The sequence below is a fragment of the Leucopleurus acutus genome (assembly GCF_964270905.1).
Source record: "Leucopleurus acutus genome assembly, chromosome: Y".
Lineage (NCBI taxonomy): Eukaryota > Metazoa > Chordata > Mammalia > Artiodactyla > Delphinidae > Leucopleurus > Leucopleurus acutus.
The window spans coordinates 8,046,609-8,059,376 of record NC_139164.1 but is presented as its reverse complement, the minus strand read 5'-3'; the positions used below and the strand labels follow the sequence as shown (position 1 = coordinate 8,059,376).

The 12,768-nt window shown below is 35.8% G+C and overlaps 1 protein-coding gene across 6 annotated transcripts in view; it reads right to left on the bottom strand.

Annotated features, from left to right (window-relative positions):
- The window catches only part of LOC309978899 (lysine-specific demethylase 6A-like), a 186,445-nt gene that overhangs the window by 111,987 nt on the left and 61,690 nt on the right, over nt 1-12,768 (bottom strand). For 5 of the 6 annotated variants that reach the window (XR_014327152.1, XM_082865559.1, XM_082865555.1 and 2 more), the window contains exons 5-6: nt 10,062-10,120; nt 7,530-7,650 (exon numbers count right to left, since the gene is read on the bottom strand). The exons of the other annotated variant lie outside the window; for it this stretch is intronic. Coding sequence is in view for 4 of the 5 variants with exons in the window: in XM_082865559.1 (XP_082721685.1) it covers nt 7,530-7,650; nt 10,062-10,120 (180 nt within the window). In the remaining variant the exon portion in view is untranslated. The remainder of the gene's footprint in view (nt 1-7,529; nt 7,651-10,061; nt 10,121-12,768) is intronic. 6 annotated transcript variants of the gene reach the window in all.

Sequence of the window (12,768 nt, the reverse complement as noted above, 5' to 3'; positions counted from 1 at the left end):
GTGAAATAGCCACGTGGAAAATAATGAAGGTAGACTGTTATCTTCCATATAAACATGAAGAATTAAACTATAAAACTCTTAGAAGAAAATACAGGAAAAGATTTTCATGACAAAGGTTTTGGCAATGATTTCTTGGACACCAAAGGCACAGGCAACAAAAGAAAAAAGACTAGGATTCTTAAAAATTAAAAACTTTTATGCATCAAAAGACACTTACTGGGAGAAAATATTTGAAATTATGGCTCTCATAAGGAATTAATATCCAGAGTATATAAAGACACCTATAACTCAACAAGAAGAAATCAAAGAATGGAATTCAAATGTGGGCAAAGGACTTTGGTGTACATTTCTCCAAAGAAGACAAATGCACAGGAAAAGATGCAAGTGAGAAAAACAAAGGTAATATCAATTCACTTCCATTAGGATGGTCATTACTTTTTTAAGAAATGGAAAAGAGGTTTTGGCAAGGAGGCAGATATTCTGGAATCCTAGTGCATTGCTGATAAGAATGTAAAATGTGCAGGCAGTGTGAAAAGTATAGCAATCCTCACAAAGTTAAATACATGATACAATTCAGCAATTAGATTTCTAGGTATATTTCCAAAAGAACTGAAAAAACAGAGTCAAAAAAAGAGTTCAAAAAACACTCATACGTGAGCGTTCATAGCAGTATTCTTCACAACTGCCAAAATATAGAAAAATCTGAAAGTCCATCAACAGATGAATAAATGAAAAAATTTTGTTATATACATACAATTGAATATTATTTGCCATAAAAAGGAAGCCCTATATATGCTAGAACATGGATGAATCCTGGAAACATTAAGCTAAGTGCAGTAAGCCAGACACAATAACATATGATTCCATTTGTATCAGGTACCTAAAACTGTCAAGTTCATAGAAACAGAAATTAGAACAGAAGGGTATCAGAAGCTAGAGGGGAAAAAGGAATGGAAATTATTGTTTAATGTGAACAGAAGTATTTACATGAGTTACTGAAAATTCTGGGGAATGGATAGTGATGATGGTTATACAACACTGTGAATATTATCAATGCCACTAAATTGTATATTTTAACTGATACAGTTGAATGTTGAAAACAGTATCATGTAGTGTGTATTTCTGCACAATAAAATAATTAAAAAACAACACTAGAAAAAATTTATGCTAGTTTATATGAAGTACATTTTAAAAACTTATTTAAAACGTATTCTGAAATGGATTAACTTATTAAATGCATAGGACCCTTAAATAGCAAATGCATTATTCTTTCTATAAACATAGAGTCAAAAATAAACACAATGATACAGAGGATACAATGCTACAAAAAACAACAGTTTTCGACTTTATCAATGTCCAATCCTGGTTGTAATAAGATATAGTTATGAAAAATATTACCACTGAATGAAATTGATGGGTATATGTGAATTCCTTGTACTTTTTTTGTTTGTTTGTTTTATTGGAGTATAGCTGATTTACAATGCTGTGTTAGTTTCAGGTATACAGCAAAATTAATCAGTTATACATATACGTATATCCATTCTGTTTTAAATTATTTTCCCATATACGCCATTACAAAGTACTGCGTAGAGTTCCCTGTGCTATACAGTTGGTCCTTATTAGTTACCTATTTTATTCATAGTACTATGTATATGTCAATCCCAATCTCCCAATCCATCCCTTTCTCCCTTCCCCCTTGGTAACCATAGGTTTGTTTTCTAGATCTGTGACTCTATAGTTTTTTTTTTTTAATTGCATGAAAATTTACTATGATCTGAAAATTTTAAGTTAATAATACAACCAAAACTGGGGGAAAAAACCTTTTTTACTCAGGAATATCTAACATTTGAACACTGAAAACTGCTTTAATTTTTATCTATTCTGCAAAGCCAAATACATATCCTTATTGTGCTATGAAAGCCAAGACAAAACTATTTTAAAATATGTATATTATTTAGGGCTTCCCTGGTGGCGCAGTGGTTGAGAGTCCGCCTGCTGATGCAGGGGACATGGGTTCATGCCCCAGTCCGGGAAGATCCCACATGCCGTGGAGCGGCTGGGCCCGTGAGCCATGGCCGCTGAGCCTGCGTGTCTGGAGCGTGTGCTCCACAATGGGAGAGGCCACAGCAGTGAGAGGCCCGCGTACCGAAAAAAAATATATGTATATGTATATTATTTTAAAAAATATATATTTAATAACAGCTTTCCGCTAACAGAAAGAGCAGCATAACAGTCCCACTTTGTATTGTAGTACATTTTAAGTCTAACTGACCTTGAAAACACATTAAAATGTTATGTGAGAAAACAGACCTTTCCTAAATGAGTCATCAAAGGAAATAAACTGACCTTAAAAGAAATACATTTCCAAGATGACAGTATTTCAGTATTACTATTATACTAAAACTCTCAAAAAGCAGAGAGATTTGTATAATTCGAATTGCCCAGCCTACATTATCTCAGTATTCAAGATCCTAAAACAAAAAAAAGTCCACAAACTTTTGAAAGCAGCAGGAAAATTAACGCTTTTACTGTTTCAAACCCCACACGACACAAAATGTTAAGTATTTTCAAACAGCAATAATCCTGCAAATCTTGACACCAAATCCTGACAGCAAAAGCAAAGGTAACAAAAGTGAAAAAGAAGCAAGTGGGACTACATCCAACTAAAAAGCCTCTCCACAGCAAAGAAAACCATCAACAAAATTAAAAGGCAGTGTACTGAATGGGATACAGTTGCAAATCATGTATCCGATACACAGTTAATATCCAAAATATATAAAGAACTTATACAACTCAACAGCAAAAAAACTCCTATTCAGTTTGATTAAAAACTGGATGGAAGACGTGCACAGACACTTTTCTAAAAACATACATGGCCAACAGGCACATGAAAAGACACTGTACATCATGAATCATTAGGGAGATGCAAATCCAAATCACAATTATGTATCACCTGTCAGAATGTGTTCTATGAAAAAGGCAACAAATACCAAATGTTAGTGAGGATGTGTACAAAAGGGAACGCTTGGGCACTGTTGGTGGGAATGTAAACTGGCGTAGCCACTATGAAAAACAGTATGGAGTTTCGTCAAAGAATTGAAAACAGAAATACCATATGACCCAGTATTTCCACTCCTAGATATATATCCAAAAAAAACCAAAGTCATTAATTCAAAAAGATACATGTACCCCAATGTTCACAGCAGCATTATTTACAATAACCAAAATATGGAAGTGACCTAGTATCCATCAACAAATGAATGGGTAAAGAAGATGTGGTGTGCATGCATGTGTGTATGTGAGTGTATGTGTGTGTGTATATGAGTGTATGTATATAAGTGTAATTACTCAGCCATAAAAAAAGAATGAAACTTTGCCATTTGCAGCAACATGCATACACTTAGAAGGTATTAGGCCAAATGAAATACATCAGACACAGAAAGCCAAATACCAAAGGATCTCACTTTTATGTGGAATTTTAAAAAGAAACAATTAAAAAATAATTTTAAAAAAATCAAGCTAATAGATACAAAAAGCAGATTACTAAGTGCCAGAGATAGGGGTTATAGGGTGGAAGACAACCTATGGATGGAATCTGCAAACAATATGACCAACAAGGGGTTAATATCCAGACTATATAAACAGCTCATATAACTGAACATCCCCCTAAAAAAAAAAAAAAAAAATTTAAAAATGGGCAGAAGACCTGAACAGACATTTTCCCAAAGAGGACATAAAGATGGCTACCAGGCACATGAAAATATGCTCATCATCATTAATTATTAGAGAAATGCAAACTGAAACAACAAGGTATCACCTCACATCTGTCAAAATGATTATCATCAAAAAACTACAAATAGGGCTTCCCTGGTGGCGCAGTGGTTGAGAGTCCACCTGCCGATGCAGAGGACACGGGTTCGTGCCCCGGTCCGGGAATATCCCACATGCCGCGGAGCGACTGGGCCTGTGAGCCATGGCCGCTGAGCCTGCGCTCTCCAGCGGGAGAGGCCACAGCAGTGAGAGGTCCGCGTACCACAAAAAAAAAACAACAAAAAAACTACAAATAACAAGTGTTGGTGAGGATGTGAGAAAAGGGAACTCTCCTACACTGTTGGTGGGAATGTAAACTGGTGAAACCACTGTACGGAGGTTCCTTCAAAAAACTAAAAACAGAGCTACCATATGACCCAGGCAGTCAATCTTACTCATGGACATATATCCTGAGAATACTCTAATTCAAAAAGATATATGCACACCAATATTCAGAGCAGCTCTATTTACAATAGCCAGGACATGGAAGCAACCTAAATGTCCATCGACAGATGAATGGATAAAAAAGATGTGGTATATATATACAATGGAATATTACTCAGCCATAAAAAGAATGAAATAATGCCAATTGCAGCAACATGGATGGACCTGGGGATTATATCATACTAAAGGAAGTTAAGTCAGAAAGACAAATTCCATATGATATCACTTCATATAGAATCTAAAAAATTATATAAACAAATGTATATATCAAAACAGAAAGAGACTCACAGATATAGGAAACAAACTAGTGGTTACCATTGGGAAGAGAGACTGGGGGCATCGGCGTATTAGGGGTGTGGGATTAAGAGATAAGCAACAAGGATATATTGCACAGCACAGGGAATTATAGCCATTATCTTTTAATGATTTTTAATGGAGTATAATCTGTAAAAATACTGTATCACTATGGTGTACACCTGAAACTAATAAAATATTGTATATTAACTATACTTCATTAAAAAAGAAATATTAATGTCAAAAACATCCTAACATTCTTTATGTTTTCATACAACAAAATCAGAGAGTTATCAGAGTTTAAAATAAGGGGGAAAATGGCACAAAGAAAGAAAAAGAAAATTGCACGCCCCCAAATTTTTTGCTAAAATCAACATCATTTGAAGGTCTGTTACACTTTAACTAAGCCTAAACAAATAAACGTGGATACAACACTGTTTCCATTATGCGTGAGTAAGCCAAAACACTTTCAACAAACCACTGAATGTTATCTAACTCTGCTCTGCCTAATTAAAGGATATTTTATTACATATTGACAATTTTCTTTTGCCCTCCAACATATTTTCAGAAAACATCTAAAATGTTGGTATATGATAACAAATACATTACAAAAAAATTATACCATATTTAACTTATTTTCTGCCATATGACATGTTAACATTTTTGATAGGCTAATTTATACCCTGTGAATGTATAAATGAAAGAGGTTAAAATCTACAAAGTGTCAGGGGCTTCCCTGGTGGCGCAGTGGTTGAGAGTCCGCCTGCCGATGCAGGGGACACGGGTTCGTACCCTGGTCTGGGAAGATCCCACATGCCGCGGAGCGACTGGGCCTGTGAGCCATGGCCGCTGAGCCTGCGCGTCGGAGCCTGTGCTCCACAATGGGAGAGGCCACAACAGTGAGAGGCCCGTGTACCGCAAAAAAAAAAAATATATCTACAAGGTGTCAAAACTGTACTTTCTTTACATTTTAAATCCACTGACACCTCACAGTATACAGTTTGATAAACTTTGTTCTAATCTTAACAAATAACTGATAAACCTAATCCCATTCTCTGCACCAAGTTCATTTAACTCTGGACTTATTCCTCAGCTACAACTGATCTCTGACCAGCGTGTGATCTAAATTCTTTACAGTCTACTTGCAATGGTTTTTAATGTTCTTGGTTGAGTTTCTATGTGCCCTCAGTATCACTCCTATATAAACCCATAAAATGCAGAGATAGTTTGAGGCACTTAATATTTTTCTTTTTTTTTGCGGTACGCGGGCCTCCCACCGCCGTGGAGCACAGGCCCCGGACACGCAGGCCCAGCGGCCATGGCTCACGGGCCCAGCAGCTCTGGCAGGCCCAGCCGCTCAGCGGCACGTGGGATCCTCCCAGACCAGGGCACGAACCCGCGTCCCCTGCATCAGCAAGCGGACCCCCAACCACTGCGCCACCAGGGAAACCCAAGGCACTTAATATTTTAAAACCCAAGAGAATTAAGGAAGTGAATGAATACAGAGTGCAGCAAGGAATTAACTCAGCTGGTCTGGGTTGTTGAAACCCTGCCTATTCAAAAGAAAACAGCTCTAGCCTTGACCAACTCCTGAGAGAGAATCTCTAAACCTTTAGAATATCCTGCCTTGCAAGTGTACCTCTGTATACCTAGGACCTTGGGTCATCAAGATAATTCATTCTAACAACATTACAGTTTGATGTCTAAAGTGGCTGGTGATTAAGCAACTAAAACTAAGGTCAGTCAGGTGGCTCTCTCCCTTTCTATATTACCAAACGTCAATATTATACATATATATATATTTCATGGAAGAGAACAAAACCCTGGAAAGGCTTGGGAACACTCCCTGCATGTAACTAAACATCATTTCAGGGAGAATTAAGTGCTATCAATATGACTGCAATGAGACAGGACAAGTGAACTTTTGCACTTTTGACTCTGTTTTTGGTGTTTTTCTCCTTTGAAAAATTTTATCTATATTCTTTAACTGTAAATAAAACATAACCATAAATAAAACTGTTTTCTGAGTTCAATGACCTCTGCCAAATCACTAACCTTGAGGTTGGCAGTTTGGGGGACCTGCAATCACATCAGTTTTTAAGTAGACTTTATTTAGCATTTTCCTTGTTAAAGATTTCAGAGTATGTGACACACACATATGTACACCACCTCTGTAATCAATATACTCTACAATTCACATCTATAAGGAAAAGAGCAAACATTCTAAACAGTCATAAATTCTCAAAACCTTTTTTCTCCAGAAACTTGAATTCTTTCAAAGAACAATGCTTCTGATATATAGGGAAGTCCCATTCTCATTAAAAACCCTTGGAAAACATAAAATGATAGCACAAACCCAGAAACTCGAAAAAATGTTAAGTACCGACAAATCAAATTTCCTTTAGAAGCAAAGTATTTAACAATAATGTACCATTCTTTTCCAATGATGTTTATGTTCACCAACTAGCAGACCACAAACCTTAAAAGATAACAAATCTATTAAATAATTTTGCCATGACACATACCATGCTATTAAAAACTGGCAGATTTCTAATCAGACCCACAGGAAAGAACAGTCAATAATCAGATCACAGATATAGCATCACTAACCACCTCTTCATCTCTACAGTGCCAGTCACATATTGGAGAGTGTTTTACATACTCAAAAATGAAATAAAAACCTCCAGTGTCTCCTTATCACAAACATCAATATTTATATTTTGTTAAAAGACAAACCAAAAACAAAAATCTAAAGCACTTAAAAGTTCTTCTGTGTATCTTAGCACCATGTCTGCCTTGTACCCCGAAATCCAATCCTTTTTTCCTTTTTAAGTTCATACCCTAAATTCATTCAATAGCAGTAATATAACTTCCAGTATTTCTCTATACTCTTAACATTTAACCCCACACTCTACACACACACACACACACACACACACACACGAAATAGTGTATACCAAGGAAAAGCCCCAACCACCTACCTTTAAACTAGATTCATAGTCTGTGTTCACTTTGAACATAAGCCCAAGTCGTAAATGAATTTCCTTGGCTCGACAAAAGCTGGGATCAACATAAAGCACCTCTTGAAATGCTTTAATTGCCCTTGAAGAATACAGACATAAGAAACGGTAAGATTAACTGTATGTGCTTTGGAAGTATAAAAAATACAATGGGTATACGACTTTAAAACAAATTATAACTTTATAAAAACACTATGAATGTAAAAAGGTAACTTTAACTTCCTCAAATTATTTGGCAATATTTAAATATTTAGTAGTATTTTCAATGTAAATAAACAATATAAAATTCTCTGAATCAACTTAGAGAAGACAGTAAGAAAGCTTTTAAAAATGGCAAAAAGGTAAGAGTGTTAACCTTGGTTCTCTACTGCTCCATATAAATCCACTGTTAGAAGCCTTACTCTTACCTACCACATTTTGGTTTACATTCAGCTTGGAACCTATTTTAAGTATGACGTGATTCAGATAGGGGTTAATATTTATCTTTTCCATATGGGATTCCTACTGTACAGAAAGCAGTGCCACCTCTATCATAAATCAAGGACCCGTGTTTACAGGACTGCTTCTGACTTCTCTAATCTACTTCTGCCTTCATTTGCCTACTTTTGTCCTAATTCTATTCTGTCTTGATTATTGTCTTTTTAACAGGTCCTTATTATCAGTGGAGAAAATCCAGATACGCTGGATATACTCTGAATATATTTAAGTGCTTGGAAGAGACAGAAAAAAAAGAAAAAAAGTCTATTTTGAATTTCAATTATTCTATACTGTAAAAACCTCAGGTCATTATTTAGGACTGTAAATGTTTCCAAAGTCAATTCTCTTTTTATTATAGAAAGATGCAGATAACAGTCATATCACAATTTAGTACCAAGCAACACACCACATGTCTTTAGTAAGTTACTTCAGTTAAGATCCTACTTGTCAAATGCTGTGGTTATACACACATTTACTGCAAAACAACTATTCTGAAAGGAAGATTTTCTCTGGGATATATAGACATATCATTTACAGATGAGTTATTAAAATTTAAAATCATCTTTCACACAACTAACTCAACACTGTCACACACATATCAAGCAATTAATATTTTCAATCTATAGACTTATCTCCTTCCTGATTTCACATTCCTACCTTCAATCTAAGGGGGCTCAAAAGTTATAACTACATGAAAACTGTTCAATATTAGTCACACTTCTCTGTATCTAAAATGTATAGTTCTTTGTTCCCAGCCTTATATTGGATTTCACCTAAATTTGTTCTGGCTAGCTGAAATGACTGTATCTATTTGCACAACAACTGCAAATAATGATTTTTAAATATCCACTTTTCCATCTTGACATAAGGCAAAGTACAATAAATTATTCCATTTAGAAAAACTTATAACCTTATTTCTAAATACATCTCCCTACAAACTTTATAACTCCTATTACTGGTTTCGGTAACCATCTGTCCTCTTCCCATTTGTAAGTGATCACAAGTCCATGACCCAATGCCAGTGATAGTTTCATTCAAAAAAAAAAAAGAAGAAAGAAAATCTTTCTTTTCTCTAAGTATGGAATGTGATTTAAATTATTAGACTGCAGTCCTGAACATGAGGCCTGCTTCCACTACTAAATAGTTCACATAACACTAAATAAAAATGAACACATCTTATTTCCCCCATCAACTAAATTTTAAAAGTAAAACAAAAGGATATCTAAGACCTTTTCTAGTTCTAAAAGTTCAGAATAGTGAGTTCTGTGAATAGGATTTTTAGGAAATTCACAGGGACCTTAAAATTGTCCTCATTCAAGACAAAAGGTAAGTTGACTTAAGTTTAAAATCTCTCAAAGAAATACACAGTTCATAAAATGAAGCTGTAACATCTATAACCTACAAGTTCATGTAACAAACAATGCAGTACTTCTGAACATGGCATAAACAACTTCCCAAAAAGCCAAGGAGTAAGAAAAATAATATACACGAAAAGTCATACAACTAAAAGCTGAATATTCATTCACATTTGGGAAACCATATCAAATACTGGTCAGTGGATACTTAAGGACTCTATTAACATTCAGAATGACCTACAGGACATGGCTGCAAACACTGGTGGTGTACTCACTCGCTTTCCTTTGAATTCTCATAGCACTCAAATGGAAAAAAAAAGGACAAGACCAAAAAAGTTTCCTCTACTTTACTGTTTATACAAAATCTTACACATTACTATCATTGTTAATCCTCAACACTGAAGGAGGTATCATTATTCCTATTGTGGGAAATTGAGAGTTTATAATCAAGTTACTAGTTACTGAGAGGTGTTTGCAAATGTGCTGAGTGGAGGGAATGAGGGCTGAACTTGATTTGAACCTACAAAGGTAATACACAACTAATGAAATGAGTGTTTACTGACATTTAAATATTTTATGTGTTTCTCCTACATACACATACACACACACACACACACACACACACACAAAGTGGGAAAACATCTGATGTAAGTCAACTTACCAGTGAAATGCATTGAAATAGAAGTAAACCAAACCAAGGCCATATAAAAAGGCAGCATTCTGTTTAAAAAAAAAAAAAAAAAAAAAAAAAAAAAAAAAAAAAGCGCCATTTAAAAGCTTTTATGTCTACTTTATGTTATTAAGTAGAAACATAATACATAAAATGTTCTTTAGTTCTAAAAATTCTATCCTATCTTACAATATGATTAAAAGAAACAATGAAGTCATGAGCCAACACGAAATGCAGAGGCCAAACAACTTGGAGAAATATTATCAGTTCATTTTAATCAAGCCCACAATGAAAATAACTTTTAACTCCTACAATTTCTGTGAAACCACAAAGTTCCCAAATAGCCAAAGCAATCCAGAGAATGAAGAACAAAGGTGAAGGTATCACATTTCCTGACATCAAAATATACTACAAAGCTACACTAAGAAAAACAGTATGGTAACTGGTATAAAAATATTAGCACATAGACCAATGGAACAGAATAAAGAGATCAGAATTAAACCCCCACATTTATGGTCAACTAATGTTTCATAGGGAGCCAAGAATGCCCAACTGTAAGAGGACAGACTCTTCACCTCTTTAAAAATGATGCTGGGGAAAATGGATAAGCCCATGCAAAATACTAAAATTGTAGTCCTATCTTACTCGTAAATGTTAACTCAAAATGGATCAAATATTTAAACATAAGGTCTGATACCATAAAATTTCCTGGAAGAAAATACAGAAAAGAAGCTCCCTGACCTTGGTCTTGGCCATGTTTTTTGGATATGACACAAAAGACACAAATAGCAAAATCAGAAGTTAACAAATAGGACTATGTCAAACTTGAAAACTTCTACAAAGCAAAGGAAACAATTAAAAACATGAAAAGACAGCCTACAGAAAAGGAGAAACTTTCCAGATGTCATAAAGAACATTGAACGTTCATGGAAAGAGCTCAAAACATTAACAGGAGTTTGGAAGAAACAGATTCCAACCCACATGGATGACTTTGAGAAGTTCAAGGCTTCAGTTCAGGAAATACCTGCAGATGAGTTGGAAATAGCAAGAGAACCAGAATTTAGAAGAGCCTAAAGATGTGACTGAATTGTTGTCATTCATGATAAAACTTGAACAGATGAGAAGTTGATCCTTATGCCTGAACAAAAAATGCTGTTTCTTGAGATGGAAACTACTCTGGTGAAAATGCTGTGAAGACTGCTGAAATAACAAAAAAGAATTTAGAATATTACATAAACTTAGTTGATAAAGCACTGGCAGAGTCTGAGAAAACTGACTGCAATTTTGAAAGTTCTACTGTAGGTAAAACATCATGCTATCAAACAGCATTACATATTACTGAGAAACTCCTTGTGAAAGGAAAGAGTCAATCAATGTGGCAAACTTCATTGTGGAGTTACTTTAAAAAACTGCCACACCCATCCTAACTTTAGCAACCGTCACCCTGATTGGTTAGCAGCCATCAACATCAAGGTAAGACCCTCCACCAACAAGAGGATTATGACTCACTGAAAGCTCAGATCATTTTCAGCAACTAAGTATTTTATTTTTTTTTTATTTTACTGTTAAACTATTTACCTTTATTTGATTTTATTTTTTGCTACACTGAATTGATTTATTTTATTTTTATTGAAGTACAGTTGATTTACAGTGTAAGTGTTTTTAAATAAAGGTATGTACATTGTCTTTTTAGACATAATGTTACTGCATACTCAATAAGACTACAGTACAGTGTAAATTCAACTTTTTTTAAGCATTAGGAAACAAAAAAATTAGTGTGACTCAATTTACTGCAGTATTTGCTTGCTTGCAGTGGTCTGGGTGAACCCCTAATACCTCTGAAATATGCCTAGTCTGTGTCAGTGTCTATCACAAACCCTAATTAATAAATTATAGGACTTCCCTGGTGGCACGTGGTTAAGACCACCTGCCAATGCAGGGGACACGGGTTCAAGCCCTGTTCCAGGAAGATCCCACATGCCGCGGAGCTACTAAGCCTGTGTGCCACAACCACTGAGCCTGTAATCTAGAGCCCATACGCCACAACCTCTGAGCGCGATCGCGCCTAGAGCTCGTGCTCCGCAACAAGAGAAGCCGCCTCAATGAGAAGCCCACACATCACAATGAAGAGTAGCCCTCGCTCACCGCAACTAGAGAAAGCCCGTGCTCAGCAACAAAGATCCAACACAACCAAAATTAAATAAAAAAATGTTTTTTTAAATGCCTTAAAAAAAAAAAGAAATTATGGTTTCATGTGGTTTACCATCAACCTATATACAATGTGTATTAACGGGGCAAGGGGCGGGGAACATGGCTGGGACTCTGTGCTTTCACTGCCAAAGGCCCAGATTCAATCCCTGATCGGGGAGCTAAGAACCTGCAAGATACACGGCTCAGCTAGAAGAGAAAAAAAAAAGTGGCTGAATGTCACCAAGATGAAGGGATAGGAGGGCTGCTGGCTTATCCTACTGTTAGCATCAGAGCACATATAAAACCACATGGATTAACTCCATGAGCGAAATCCACAAACTGAGCATCTCCTACACACTGGGCAATGGAAAATACTGAAATGGGTGGGAAAGGCTAAGCCCCACTCCCGCAATAAGCCCCACTCCCACCATACCCCCTCTTAAAATCCTGAGATAACCTCCAACTCCAAGCTTCTACCTGGGAAGTGAAAACAAAGCGTCTGGACCAC